At 52.3% G+C, this 12,967-nt stretch overlaps 6 protein-coding genes across 6 annotated transcripts; 3 read left to right on the top strand and 3 right to left on the bottom strand.

Annotated features, from left to right (window-relative positions):
* Positions 1-1,395: 1,395 nt before the first annotated feature.
* On the bottom strand, positions 1,396-1,930 carry ISF_06658 (Light chain 3 (LC3); the record flags this gene model as incomplete). The annotated part of the gene is made up of 2 exons (XM_018850262.1): positions 1,396-1,662; positions 1,841-1,930. The coding sequence occupies 2 exons, from the start codon at positions 1,928-1,930 to the stop codon at positions 1,396-1,398; spliced, it is 357 nt and encodes a 118-aa protein (XP_018702750.1).
* A 1,268-nt stretch (positions 1,931-3,198) lies between these two features.
* On the top strand, positions 3,199-4,489 carry ISF_06657 (coproporphyrinogen III oxidase; the record flags this gene model as incomplete). Its single annotated transcript, XM_018850261.1, has 2 exons — positions 3,199-3,402; positions 3,467-4,489. The coding sequence occupies 2 exons, from the start codon at positions 3,199-3,201 to the stop codon at positions 4,487-4,489; spliced, it is 1,227 nt and encodes a 408-aa protein (XP_018702749.1).
* A 348-nt stretch (positions 4,490-4,837) lies between these two features.
* On the top strand, positions 4,838-5,494 carry ISF_06656 (hypothetical protein; the record flags this gene model as incomplete). Its single annotated transcript, XM_018850260.1, has 1 exon — positions 4,838-5,494. One exon carries the CDS (start codon positions 4,838-4,840, stop codon positions 5,492-5,494), a length of 657 nt encoding a protein of 218 aa, XP_018702748.1.
* A 240-nt stretch (positions 5,495-5,734) lies between these two features.
* On the bottom strand, positions 5,735-6,910 carry ISF_06655 (26S proteasome regulatory subunit rpn-8; the record flags this gene model as incomplete). The annotated part of the gene is made up of 3 exons (XM_018850259.1): positions 5,735-6,313; positions 6,376-6,647; positions 6,721-6,910. The coding sequence occupies 3 exons, from the start codon at positions 6,908-6,910 to the stop codon at positions 5,735-5,737; spliced, it is 1,041 nt and encodes a 346-aa protein (XP_018702747.1).
* Positions 6,911-7,487: 577 nt separating this feature from the next.
* On the bottom strand, positions 7,488-9,531 carry ISF_06654 (Glucose-methanol-choline oxidoreductase; the record flags this gene model as incomplete). Its single annotated transcript, XM_018850258.1, has 6 exons — positions 7,488-7,711; positions 7,767-8,370; positions 8,423-8,962; positions 9,037-9,253; positions 9,308-9,427; positions 9,479-9,531. 6 exons carry the CDS (start codon positions 9,529-9,531, stop codon positions 7,488-7,490), a joined length of 1,758 nt encoding a protein of 585 aa, XP_018702746.1.
* Positions 9,532-11,397: 1,866 nt separating this feature from the next.
* ISF_06653 (adenylate kinase) lies at positions 11,398-12,418 on the top strand (the record flags this gene model as incomplete). The annotated part of the gene is made up of 4 exons (XM_018850257.1): positions 11,398-11,551; positions 11,663-11,715; positions 11,796-11,950; positions 12,007-12,418. The coding sequence occupies 4 exons, from the start codon at positions 11,398-11,400 to the stop codon at positions 12,416-12,418; spliced, it is 774 nt and encodes a 257-aa protein (XP_018702745.1).
* Positions 12,419-12,967: the final 549 nt, after the last annotated feature.

Below are 12,967 nucleotides of genomic sequence, written 5' to 3'. Positions count from 1 at the left end.
AGGCCAAAATGCATTTCATGCACAATCTGGAATCAGAAACCCAAGCAATGCACTTGTCCCTCCGGGCCGTCCCAACTGTCCCATTTGCCGCCGCCACTAAAACAGGTTTTTGCCTCGAGTGGCGCAGGTCCGCCACACAGTCTGCCCTACGCAGCTTTCGAGTACCTAAGTCATCTATGTAACATGATAGCAAAAGTAGGTACCTGCATTTTAACGCGCAGTGCCCGTCCGTAATAAGGTAGGGCGATCGCCGTGCCCACTGGAATCCCCCACAGCAACCCCAACTTGGCTGATTTCTTTGCCTTCCATCATCTCCTGCCAAGCATCACCAATCCAGCATCCAATCGATCTGCTCTTCTTTGGCCAGTCCCCCGCCCAGTTTGTCCACCAAGAACAGGGGCACAAACAGGTTTTTTGTTCTTTGTTCTTTGCTTCATGACCATGACTCCTTTGGACTTTCCGGCCTCTGCTGGATTTATGTACGACTCTTTTCACATTCGCTGATCTGCATATTGCTCTGCTGTCTGTTATTAAAGAGGCCGCCAGTGACTGTATCGAGTATGCGCTATACTGCAGGTAGCAATATGTCTTTGTCCTCTACCACATATCTCACCTAAAATAGCTAAGAGAGGTAAGATATCCAAGAGAGGTGGGATGAGCACGCCAGGTAATAATACTGAGAAGAGGTATAATACTGAGAGGTGAGAGAGGGACAAATACATGTTGCCACCCACTGTCTTCAGCTCTGAAGCAGCGAGGCAGATCCTTTAGTATGGAAATCCAACACGAAATCGATGCCCATTTTTTTGCCAGAGTCGCAGCTGTATTAGATCGTTTCTACGATAACCCAGAGCGTGTCCCTTCGCATAAAACATTTCTTGAACAAGTGCCACATCCATGCGCCGCTGAGGTAGCAGTCCAGTTATTCTTGCCCTCACTCGAAATGTACAGGCGATCTCTCTCAGCTTATTTGTATGTGTATTCATTGCAGAACCCCGAACATGAAACAGCATGAAAGGCAGATAGTACGGCTATTTCAAAGACTCTCACCCGCTAGCACAGTAAACAGGAGGTACTCCTTGCATCTGACGCTTCAGCTACCAGGCGACGCAGCATCCTATATCCTCCTCAAGAGCCTGCCTGGTACGGCAATCACTTGAACCGCATCACCTTGTAGATGCATCTCGTGGATAAATAGGCCTTGCAGCATTACCTAACAAGGTAAAGAATATTGCACAGTCTATCCGCGTCCCTCTCTGAGCAAGTAGTTCCATAACGATTCATTACATCAAAGCCAAATTGGCTGCATTCTGAATGCATAGTAGTCAAAAGTAAACCCGAACGCCATTCTCGTCATCTCTCGGCGTGTGAGCTTGCTGCCACGACTGCAACGCTTCAAGCGCTGCCGAACGTGTTCTCGCCGGAGTAAGTGATGTAGAGGAAGCCGTCCTCGTCCTTGTGTTCCTCGTAGATGCTGCTCATGAGAGCCGCCGTGGGGGGCAGAACCTCGTCGACGAAGATGAAGATAGCCTTCTCGGGGGACAGCTTAATCCGCTTCCGGATGACATAGACAAACTGCCCGACGGTGAGGTCCGAAGGCACAAGATACTTCTTCTTATCGATGGTGGCGATGTCGCTCTTCTCGACCTTTTCGCAGATGACCTGAGCAAAAAACTGTTAGCACCAATGCACGAGTCGGTGAAGCGTTGGCCCAGGTATTGCGTCCACTCGTCGGTCAACAGGTTGCTGATGGCACATAAAGTATTGGCAGCCTGCATCAAGTAGACTAGGCGGGATTCGCTTCGTGATGCAAGACACAAAAAAGAGAATCGGTACTTACGGGAATGCGGTCCGCATACTTTTGGCGGATGCGCTCGGCCTCGGCCTTGCGCTTCTCGAAAGGGTGCTCGTCCTTGAACTTGCTGCGCATGTTGGGCGAGAAGGTAGCACAAACAGCTAATAACGATCAATACGTGTTGCTTGGTGAGATGATGGGAGAAAATCTGGCAGAGGCGCGATGATTTGTTTGATGAAGCCAAGTTCTAGGCAGCGGTAAGGCGGAGGGACGGAATAGGTGGATGAGAAGAGGGGCGCGGAGGGAGAGTGACGACGCTGCAGTCAGGCAAAAGCACCAGGCAGGCAAGATGATGGCGAATGGCTGGCGGCGACCAGACCAGGCACGAGGACGAAGGGCGCGGGGCTGTAACGCTAGCTTTCTTTGGCGTACTGGGACGTACTGTGTGAATCATGGCCCGCACGCCGCTCCCAGCTGACGCAGTCAGCCTCCTACTTGCAATCAGGCGTATCACGAAAGCGGCCACCATGGTGGTGTTGTAGTCATAGGTTAACTGTCATGATTGACAAGTAAGCACATAATACATGTTCCAAATAGAGATTGAAATATTTCAGCATTTATTGGCAAAAATCTTTGCTTGACGGGTCAGGCAATTTGCAGCCACCATGAGTAACCCAAGAAACACCTGAATAACTACTAACATTTTGTAGCTCTCGCCTAAGTCCGCCCCTTTGGTAAAGAGGTGAGCCACTTATTGAACTTTGTAATGTTCCGTGAGGCGATTTTCGGTACTCTACCACGTTCTAGTTGGCTCTACGACCGAGTGTGTCATCGACCGAACGTAAACGACCAGCTGGGTTGGATTACAAACCAGATTGTGCTTTGCTAGTTTGCCGCCTTTGTCGTGAGAGGTTCCGAACAGACCCCAGAAGCAATGAAATTACAAGAGATAAATTCGGCATGCTTTTGGAATATCGAGAAACCAATTGTTTTGTATTCCGGGAACAATACCGAAGTACTAAACCTTGACTACCTTCATGATTCAACATAGCCAACCACTGCGTACACGTACAGTGCGGATACCGTCATTTTCGCACTGAAGCAGCTCCAGCTCCTCTTCCAGTGAGCTCGCAGCTCGGCCCCGCTAGCGCGATGGAAGCTGCTGAGTCTACCCGAGAACCACGCCACTGGAAAGAAATCAGTCCACGCTGAACTGCGTTAGATGCGGCTTCTCAACCCGTGTCGTCTATTAAGTACCGAGAGTGCCCTGCATACGAAGCGGTCGTGAATAAGTGGTGTTGATCAAAGCGTAAGCAACCCATTGCGAGCCCAGAGCCCTCAATCGATGAATTGAGCATTGCCACTAACCAGTGACGATATCAGCAGCGCAACACATCATAGCAATGGCGACACGACGACAAGGCCAGCGCATGCTGTCAATGTTGCGCAATGGAGCATGCCACTCATCTCGAGGCCACTGCGCCAGTACTACCCGAATGTTCTCGAGCAACCAGAATCCTGCTGCTAAGCGGCTAGGCGCAGCTACATGGCTGACAGCCACCGCAATTGGCTTCGCTGTCCCTCTGGCGTATCAATTCTACAGCTCGGTATGATGAGCTAGGCTAGTCGTGTTATTATTCGGAGCAGATATCTAACCTGCGTCTCAATTAGAATGCCCCAGGCAGTGCGAAACTGGATGCCGCGTCGCTCTTCGAGATGGATATGCGAACGAAACAAGATGGCCCCGTTGGTGATAATTCGCCCATGCGACTTCGAATGGAAAAGTTCGTCAAAGAACAGCAACAAGAAATCATCAAGGCTATTGAGCAGATTGACGGCAAGAAGTTCTTTCAAGACAAGTGGGACCGAGACCACGGCAACGGCGGCGGAATTACTGCTGTGTTGCAGGATGGCAACGTCTTTGAGAAAGCCGGAGTTGCAGTCAGTATCATCTACGGGACTCTGCCAAAGGCTGCCATAGAAAGGATGCGCGCGGATCACAAAAACCTTGCCACCAACGTCGATTCCCTCGACTTCTTCGTCGCTGGCCTCAGCCTTGTGTTCCATCCCAAGAACCCCATGGCACCGACTGTGCACTTGAACTATCGCTACTTCGAAACGGCGAATCCCGACGGAACATCTCAGGCGTGGTGGTTTGGAGGCGGCAGCGATCTAACCCCATCCTACCTCTTTGACGAGGACGCCATCCACTTCCACAAGTCGCTCAAGGACGCATGTGACTCTCACAGCAAGGACTACTATCCTCGCTTCAAAAAGTGGTGCGACGAATACTTTTACAACAAGCATCGCAAAGAGAGCCGCGGTGTCGGGGGCATCTTCTTTGACGACTTGGATGAGTCAGAGCGTGACCAGGAGAATACCTTTGCCTTTGTCCAGGACTGCCTCAAATCGTTCCTACCTTCATACCTCCCTATTCTAGAGAGGCGCAAGGATATGCCTTTCAATGAGAAGGAGAAGGAGTGGCAGCAGATTCGCAGAGGACGATACGTGGAGTTCAACTTGGTGCACGATCGCGGAACGGCATTCGGGCTTCACACCCCAGGGCCGCGTGTGGAAAGTATTCTCATGAGCTTGCCACGAACTGCCTCGTGGGGATATATGCATATCCCCGAGCCTAATAGCCGGGAGCAGCGTCTGGTCGACGTACTTCAGAAGCCGAAAGAATGGGTTTGAGCCCACTGCCGCATGTGCTGGGCGTAAAATGCAAGCTGTAGGTCAATCGATGTATCAATATTGTAGCATATAAATTACACTACCATATAATCGAATGTTGGTTTCCCATATTACATGTGCTGCTGTTAAGCTCCTCAGCACTTCAGTATGCGGCGGCACAATGAACGACCATCTACATGCCCACTTGTCAACCAGTGGGGACGACCGCATCACCAACTTGCCCGGTTGCATCTATAGTCAGAATGGCGCTATGAGCTCGCCAGCGCGTTCTCGAACCCGGCTGAAACATAGTTGAGAAATCCAATGGTTCGTACACCACAGATTTGACGAAAACAAGGCTAGGGAAGGATGCCAGACACGCTCCCCTCGCAGCGCGCGCTGCTCACCACCCTCGTACGGGCGCTATCCGAAACGCATCACGACGAACCCGGCGGCAGCAGCAGCAGCACGGGGCCGTGGGGCTCGCCGCGGCGGAGGACGCTCATCCTGACGCTGCACGTCGTCTTCCCCGGAATGCTGCTCCCCGCGCTGGACCTGCTCGACAGGAACCTGGTGCGGCGCCTCTCTCTGGCCGCGGCGCCGGGCAAGGAGGACCCCGCCGCCGCTTCGGGCCAGGACGAGAAGACAGCGCGGTCGCGCCACGCAGCGTACACGGTTCGCTCCGCGGCGTCCACGCAGCCTCGACGCGCCGCGGCGGCGGCGACGCGCGCGTACCTGGTGCATCTTGAGGCGTGGAGCTGCTCCTGTGCCGCCTTTGCGGTCGACGCGTACGCTAGCACTGGCGAGAGGGAGGAGGCGCCGCCGCCGACGACGACGACGGAGGTGGGCGGGTTTGGCGGGCGCAGCAAGACGTGGCTGGACGACCAAGGCGCCGAGGCCACGCCGTGCTGTAAGCATCTGCTGGCGTGCCTCCTGGTGGACGAGTGGGAGAAGCTGATGGCCGCGCACGTCGAGGAGAGGAGCTGTACGAGGGAGGAGTTAGCGGGCATCGTCGCAGGGATCTAGAAGGTTCGCGATTGAGCGGTGGCAGAGGCACTCGCTCGTTATACGGCTGAAGAAGTCACTAGTTGTGTGTTTTGGCATGACCGTACTCTAATGCTTTTTTAAAGAACAGATAAGCGATATGTGTACAAGAAGGCATCTCTATTATCTTCTTCTGCTGTGAGACGGCATGGCCTGGACCTGAGCATGCTGACAACAGATATGCTCGGCAAGGCTTTGTCTTACATCTTTCGTTCCAGTCCTCTATTTCTTCTTCTCCTTTGCCTCCTTCTCCTTGTCCGTGATTTCTTTGGTTTCCGTAACCGAATCGCTCGAGCCATTGGTCTTCTTCTCGTCCTTGGTGTTGAGTTCCTCCTTCTTGGCATCCTTCTCTTCCTGCTGTTGGCGGTTCTGAATCTTGTTTTCTATCAAGTCGTGGAATGCAGTGATGGCGCGGATCAGACTGCTGAGATAGATGGTCATAAGCTGATCGTTGGTCTTAACGCTCATGGCATGAGCAAGTTCACTGCCGCTGGACTTTCCATCAGTCTCGGGGGTGGAGAGATTGGGCAGCAGATTGAACACGTCTTGGAGGTTGCCAAGGATGGCATGGTTTACAGGAAGCTGGCCATCGAGCACTTTTTGCAGGTAAATGCCAATGTCACGCAGGCGCAAGTGAAGACCCTGGAGTGATTGTAGCTGGTTTGTGATTCGCGTCGACAACGTGCCCACAGCGACATCGCGGATGTCTCGTAGCAGGTGCTCGACACCAATCTCCTCGGCTTCCTCGGCTTCGATTATCGACGGGGTATGGAAAAACGTTCTCGTCGTCGTAGTACCGTCCTTCACTCAAGTTAGCGGGCTGAATTGGAAATTGGTGCATGATCTTTAGCTCCGCAACTTACGTCTTTGATTTCCTCAACAGCAAAATACGCATCCGTGGGTACGCCAGACTCCTTAGGCTGAACATCGATAATTACCAGCAAAGGGTTTGGTGTATAACGCTTGAAGAGCTCATTGATCTCCAAGTCGGATGCGCGCAGCTTAGGACCGGAGTGGTACCATCCTATCAGCTTCTCTCGTGCATTGATCTTTTTGAACATGTCGTTCATAGACTCGACGTAGTTGTGGTCGAGGAACCACACGGATGGGTCCCTCTCATCCTCCTCAAATGGGACTAGAATGACGAGTGTTAGCTTTCGACGTTTCGAAAAGTATCATCTTGCCATTTCTAGGGCATGGATACGTACCTGCGAAGCTGTTCGACACTCTCACATTCTTGCCATCATTCTGGCCCAGCAGGACACCAACAACTCTCCTCTTGACTTTGTTGCCTTGGGCGGTGCGGTTGTAATGATCGACAGCAGAGAGGAGAACGAGAGGTGCGACGGATACATTGCGCGTCACGAGTGAGAGCGTCTCAGCGGTTGTGGTTGGCATTGTGGGTGGTTTGCGCAACGGGCTGGATGCGTGCGATCAGAGCAATTCGAGGTGGGCAATGAGGCTGTCGGCGCGGTGAACTTGAGGTCTCGATGAATGAATTGGGTACCACAAAGTTAATGCGGTCACGGCTTGCGCTCAGCGTGTAGCCTGTTCGTGTGCGGCACTGATTGTGATGTCAAGTAAGATGCAGATTGGAAGCTCACCCGGTCGACAGGCGATGAGGCAAGCAAGGGTGGCAGGCAGCTGTGGATACGCATGTCCTCGTTAGTCAACCCGCCAGAAGCCCAGAGCGCTGGCCAATTCTGACGCCGCTTTAAGACCTGCCGTGGCCGAAGCTGCGAACTAGGTGGTTACTCAGCAAAGCTGCAATAGAAATTAAAAAGAGAAAATAGTGTTTAAGCGTGGATACAAAACAATAAAATTGATTGTGAATACTAGAAAAAAAACATGAAAAAGGCGCAGAGCTCAAATTTCCAGACTGGCGCCTATCCGGTGGAGTGAATGACTTTACAGAGATGTACAGTTGCCGCTTTAAACTTGACAACTCATCACAAAGGGCCGTCGAAACTACAGGCTATTTTGCCTCTGAGCTCAGTTTCCAGGTCTTCCTGATAAGATCAGCAGCCTTCTCCCCGATACCGAATGCAGGCATCTGCGTATGGCCACCGTGAAGAATCGGCATGATGCTAACATCAACAACGCGCAGGGACTTAACTCCCTTCACGCACAGGTTTTGGTCGACAACAGTGCGCTCGTCCGACAAGTCACCCATGCGGCATGTACCAGAAGCATGATAGCCTAGCAAATTATTTAGCACAACACTTCAAGATCCTATCCGTTGAGGAAGACTTACATGTTGTCGCGTTGTTCTTGACAAACGGCACCCAATCCTCACGGGAAGAGAATGTGTGGTGCCTAGCCTCCGGTGGCCAGGAACCCTTGACAACGTCTTTGGTTCCCGAGCCCTGCATGACGATTTCATTTCCGAAACGACATGCTTCTGCGAGAACTTCCACATCCAAAGGGTCGGTCAAGTACTGACAGTCGACCACGGGAGCCGAGAGTGGGTTTGCATCTTTCAGAGTCACTGTTCCTCGTGACCTGGGTGCGAAAAGCTCTGCTATGATGCTAAAGGCCGACTTTCCATTGGTCGGGAAGTCAGAATATTGCTTGGGGCCGCCATAGCATTCAGTCGTGAAAAACTCGACGTTGGGTTGTCTTGGTGTCAGTCCCATCGGGTCCCGACCCGCGTCACGCGGCGCCTTATTCCACAGCTCAGAGTCACTCAAGCGCTCATCAAGACGCGCAAAAGCAAAGGCACCGAATGGGAATGTGGACAAGACGCCCTTCTTCTCCGTCAACCAAAGTTTGTATGACTGAGCCAAGGCGCCTGAATGATAAAGAAGGTGGTCAGTCGTCAATCCAGGTGGTTCGACTTCATAGAAGATGAAAACAATCTAGTCTAATATCAGTATTTCGTCAGCCGCGGGTTTTGGTGAGCAGACTTACAAGATGATCCGTCAAATTCTTTCCAACTCCAGGCAGGTCAACGAGAGTAGCAACGCCGACTTTTTCTAGCTCCTCCTTGGCGCCAATTCCGGACCGGTTCAAGATATTCGGGCTGCAGTAAGCACCGCCACTCACGATCACTTCCTTTTTCGCGACAACCTCAACTGCCTGCCCATCTCCTGAAATGAACTTCACACCAGTGGCCTTAAGCTCTCCATCTGCATCACGCTCTAGAATGACCTTTTCGACGTGAGCATTCGTCAAGATTATGATGTTTTTCCTGGCATTCACATTCGTAACGAAGTCAGCCCCTGTCGTTCGAAGGCCGTTGGTCACAGTTCGCGGCGCATGTCCGCAGCCGTGGGGATTTTCTCCGTGTGAAAACATGTCGTCGTCGAGTTTAAGGCCTTTGGACTCCATGGACTTCAGCATCAGCTGTGAGATCGGGGCTAAATCATGTGGTTCTACACCCAGCTTGCCGCCGTATCCGTGAGACACTTCTGAGGCCTTGAACCAAGGTTTGCTAACAAACGACTCGGCCTTGACTCAAGTTAGCAAGAATCTCGCTGCAAAGAAGGTCCTCGAGAACGAGGGGAGAATATTCTGCGCCTTACTTTCCGCATGTACTCGAAAAACTCTTCGCCACTCCAACCCGGCACCTGCCAATCATCGTAGTCTTGCTTGGATCCGCGAATGCACAGCGTGCCATTGCAGCCGGAGCAGCCGCCGAGGAACTTTCCCCTGCTCAATTTCACTTGGCGGTTATTGATCCCAGTTCCGGGCGGCGTGATGATATTCCAATCAGTTCCCTTGTCAAAATTGTCCGCCCAGCTTCAGAAGTGGATTAGTTATCATCTACATTTGTGCACGATAGGGGCGACCTACCCGCCGACCATGTGGACGTTCTCAAGGTGCTCATTGTGCGGACCGGCTTCGATAACCAGAACCGTGATGTTTGGGTCTTCTGCTAAGCCTGCAGCCACGACACAGCCAGCGGTGCCCCCTCTTCAGGGTGTTAGCAATATAGCCTCGCCGCGGCTGGGTGTAATGGCATACCCGCATACGACGAAATCGTAAGATTCTCTGGTATCCTGTGTTTTAGACTCCATGATTTCTCAGAGATGCTTCTTTTGGGAGGCTTTCTAAATAAAAGTTCCCATTAGTGTAGATAGGAGCTGGTGCATATGGGAGGAGGTGAGGGGCGGGGAGCGAACTTTATAGCCACAATAGGTACATGTAGTTTGGCAATTATTGATCAAGCCAAGTTTTCCGATCTCAGTTCCGAATCCGCGCAGCATAAGTGAGGTATTCCAAATATTTTACCAGCTTACTATTGGCAGGGAGTCTGTGTTCGTGCAGCTGCATGGCTGCGGGTTGAAAAGGTGTGGCTACTCCTACCTACCCTGGCAGGGACAGCAGCAACTTTTTCTGTCACCATTCTTAGATGTACGATGCGGTTTCTGAGGCTTCAAGTGAAAGAGAGGCGAGAGGTGTTCTCAGCTTAAATAGGATCAAATTTTGCACTTCAAGCAAAGGCAGCATGGTCATATCCACTGATTTGGGTTTTCGCTGGGCGTATACAATCAGCTCTCAATGAATGGAAACAAAAGCCTACTTGCAGGGTTGAAAGCGCCAGAGGCTACCTTTCAGCTATGATATGGTCGCAATAAAAACGCGGGGTAGTGCCATCGATTGGCTAGATGTGTGTGGCATCTGTGACAGCTGGTGCGATCCTGGACTACCGATACTTGCTGCCGTGTCACAGTATTGTTTAGTAGTAGGTAGCTAATAAGGTACTTCAATGGGATTCCGGTCAGCCGATGCAGTTTACCAACAGTAGCAGCATTCCGATGAGGGGGTCGAGCCATCATTCCGAGGAAAAAGAAACAGCTCGAGAGCATCACATACACGCTCTGCTAATGATGAGAGGGTTGGGAAGCCACAGTCGAGGCATGGCTAGTGCAGGAAATGCTCTGAGCTGCGTCACTTCACTTGAAGGCGGCACATCCAAGGACCCAGACCCAGGCACCTCGCCGCGTCTTTTATTAGCGGAGTCCCAGAAACACCCTGCGATGGGGATGCGGAAGCCATCAGTCCACTTAAATAATGGTCGCTCTTTTTGCTGAATCGAGGCTCTCTATCATTGCAGCGATGGGGACAATGATCAGGCACAGAACTAAAACAATCCAAATATTACGTTCCTGGTAGTCAGAATGCTCCTCCTAATCTTACAATGTAGTAATATCATCCCGTGGAGGGAATCATCACGTGAGCGTGCACTGCATATTGTACAAAAGACTTGTCGGGAGAAAAAGGATGGGAAGTTGCTCAAAGAAGAGAGACAAACTTGTGGGCAAGAAAACTACGCAGAGCTTGGATTTGGCGAGTTCGGACATAGCAGGTTTGTAGGATGATAATGAGCACAATGCGGCCGTACGCCCGGGATTCGATCGCCAGTACCGAGCTCTACCCGTGTACCAGTTTAGTACTTGACAGGTTCCTCGGTCCCCGGCCCCAGAAGCCCCGATTTACAGCGAGCTGCTCATCAGGGAGCTGCAAACGTAGCGCTGTGAAGGGCCTGCACGTGGATGTGCCTTTCCAGTATCCGCTACGTTACCTTGCGCCTAAAAAAACATTGTAAGCCTGGGACCGAGCCCAGCAGGCCAATCAGGGCGCCCGCACCAACGGAGCTTCCGCTACCAAGGCCATTTAATCCCCGTGCGTTTGCCGTGGCCGGCAGCCAAGGTCAAGATTCCAGCGTCACTGCCATTTTTTCGACCTCTTTCACCTCACTTCCTCATCCTATTTCTATTCCGCCTCGTCCGAGCCCACATCCCAGGCATTGCGCCTCCGTTGCCTCCTCCGCGTCCTCGTGCTCTCCCCTCGACTAGCCACAGACACCGGCTGCCAGAAAAAGCCTTTGTCCCGATTATTTCCTTAAATTTCCCACAAAGCGTCTTAGCCCGCCCGCCAAGATGGGTTTCGTTGAGGATGAGCTCAAGCAGCTGAAGGATGTCATTGGCAACCTTGACGCCCGCATCAAGAGCCTGGAGCAGCGTGCCACCGGCTCTGTCGCGCCTGTTTCGACCGAGGAGATTCGCATGCTGCTCATCGGACCCCCTGGAGCTGGTTAGTAGCGAAGCCCGTCAACGCCAGATTGACCCCCAGCCGCCCGCGACCGCATGGTCCCATCCCGTGCCGTCGGACCGGGCCAATTGCTAATATTTCCTCTCAATTCAGGCAAGGGAACACAGGCGCCCAAAATCAAGGAGCGTTTCTCATGCTGCCACCTGGTACGTCCAAATCGCGCCTCCGGAACGAAACCCACCAAGTGATCACGCAAACTGACGCATTGTTTCTTACCACACTGCAGGCCACTGGCGACATGCTTCGCTCGCAGGTTGCCAAGAAGACTCCTCTGGGGCGTGAAGCCAAGAAGATCATGGATCAAGGCGGTCTTGTCTCTGACGACATCGTCATTGGCATGATCAAGGAAGAGCTTGACAACAACAAGGAGTGCCAGGGCGGGTGAGTGTACAAACCAAGCTCCTCACCCTGCGTTTTACTAACACGCGCCTCTACAGTTTCATTCTCGACGGCTTCCCCCGCACCGTTGCCCAGGCCGAGGGCCTCGATGCCATGCTCAAGGAGCGCAAGCGTGACCTCAAGCACGCCGTCGAGCTGCAAATCGACGACGCCCTCCTCGTTGCGCGCATCACCGGCCGACTGATCCACCCCGCCTCCGGCCGATCCTACCACACAACCTTCAACCCCCCCAAGGAGGCCATGAAGGACGACATCACCGGCGAGCCTCTCATCCAGCGCAGCGACGACAACGCCGAGGCCCTCCAGAAGCGCCTCGGCTCCTACCACAAGCAGACCACCCCCGTCGTCGATTACTACCGCAAGCACGGTATCTGGCACGGCATCGACGCCAGCCAGAAGCCCGGCCAGGTCTGGAAGAACATGCTGACCATCCTCGAGGGGCAGAAGTAAGAACCCCCGTCGTCTCAACCGACCTCATCTTCTCATACGCTGGGGATGGGAGGCGCAATTGGATAAAATCAAGCTGTCAAGGCAGGAAGGGGGCCACATGGCGTGCGTGTCTTTTTCGGCAGCGGTACTGAACTTTGCCGCGTGTAGTCCTAGGGTTATGATAAAATCTATGTATCGAGTGCTTCAACGTCTAGGTAAACGGCGTTTGGCATTTTTACTGCAGTTAGAGGATAAACTTCTTAACGACTCACATTGCGTTCTGCCGTGACCAGCTGGATGATTGTGGTCTTTTGTTCTGCCTCCCTTGAAGATGATATCTACATAAGCTATCTAATACCAACCGTTTCGCATTCCAGAAACCACGTGCTGCTAACCAGAAAATTGCCAATTAGAGAAATGTACATGGGATATTAATAAAAGAGCGCTAAGGTCTATAAAAGGAAGCTTGGCTTGGACATTTGAACGGGCTTCTAGGCTGTGCCCAGGTGTATACAACCGAAGATTGATGGCCAGTCTGTAAAGAGTGGTTCACCTTGTTCTTCTCTTCTT

The sequence above is a fragment of the Cordyceps fumosorosea genome, assembly GCF_001636725.1.
Source record: "Cordyceps fumosorosea ARSEF 2679 chromosome Unknown scaffold_17, whole genome shotgun sequence".
In the NCBI taxonomy this organism is placed as follows: domain Eukaryota; kingdom Fungi; phylum Ascomycota; class Sordariomycetes; order Hypocreales; family Cordycipitaceae; genus Cordyceps; species Cordyceps fumosorosea.
This window is presented reverse-complemented; position numbering and strand designations above follow the sequence as displayed.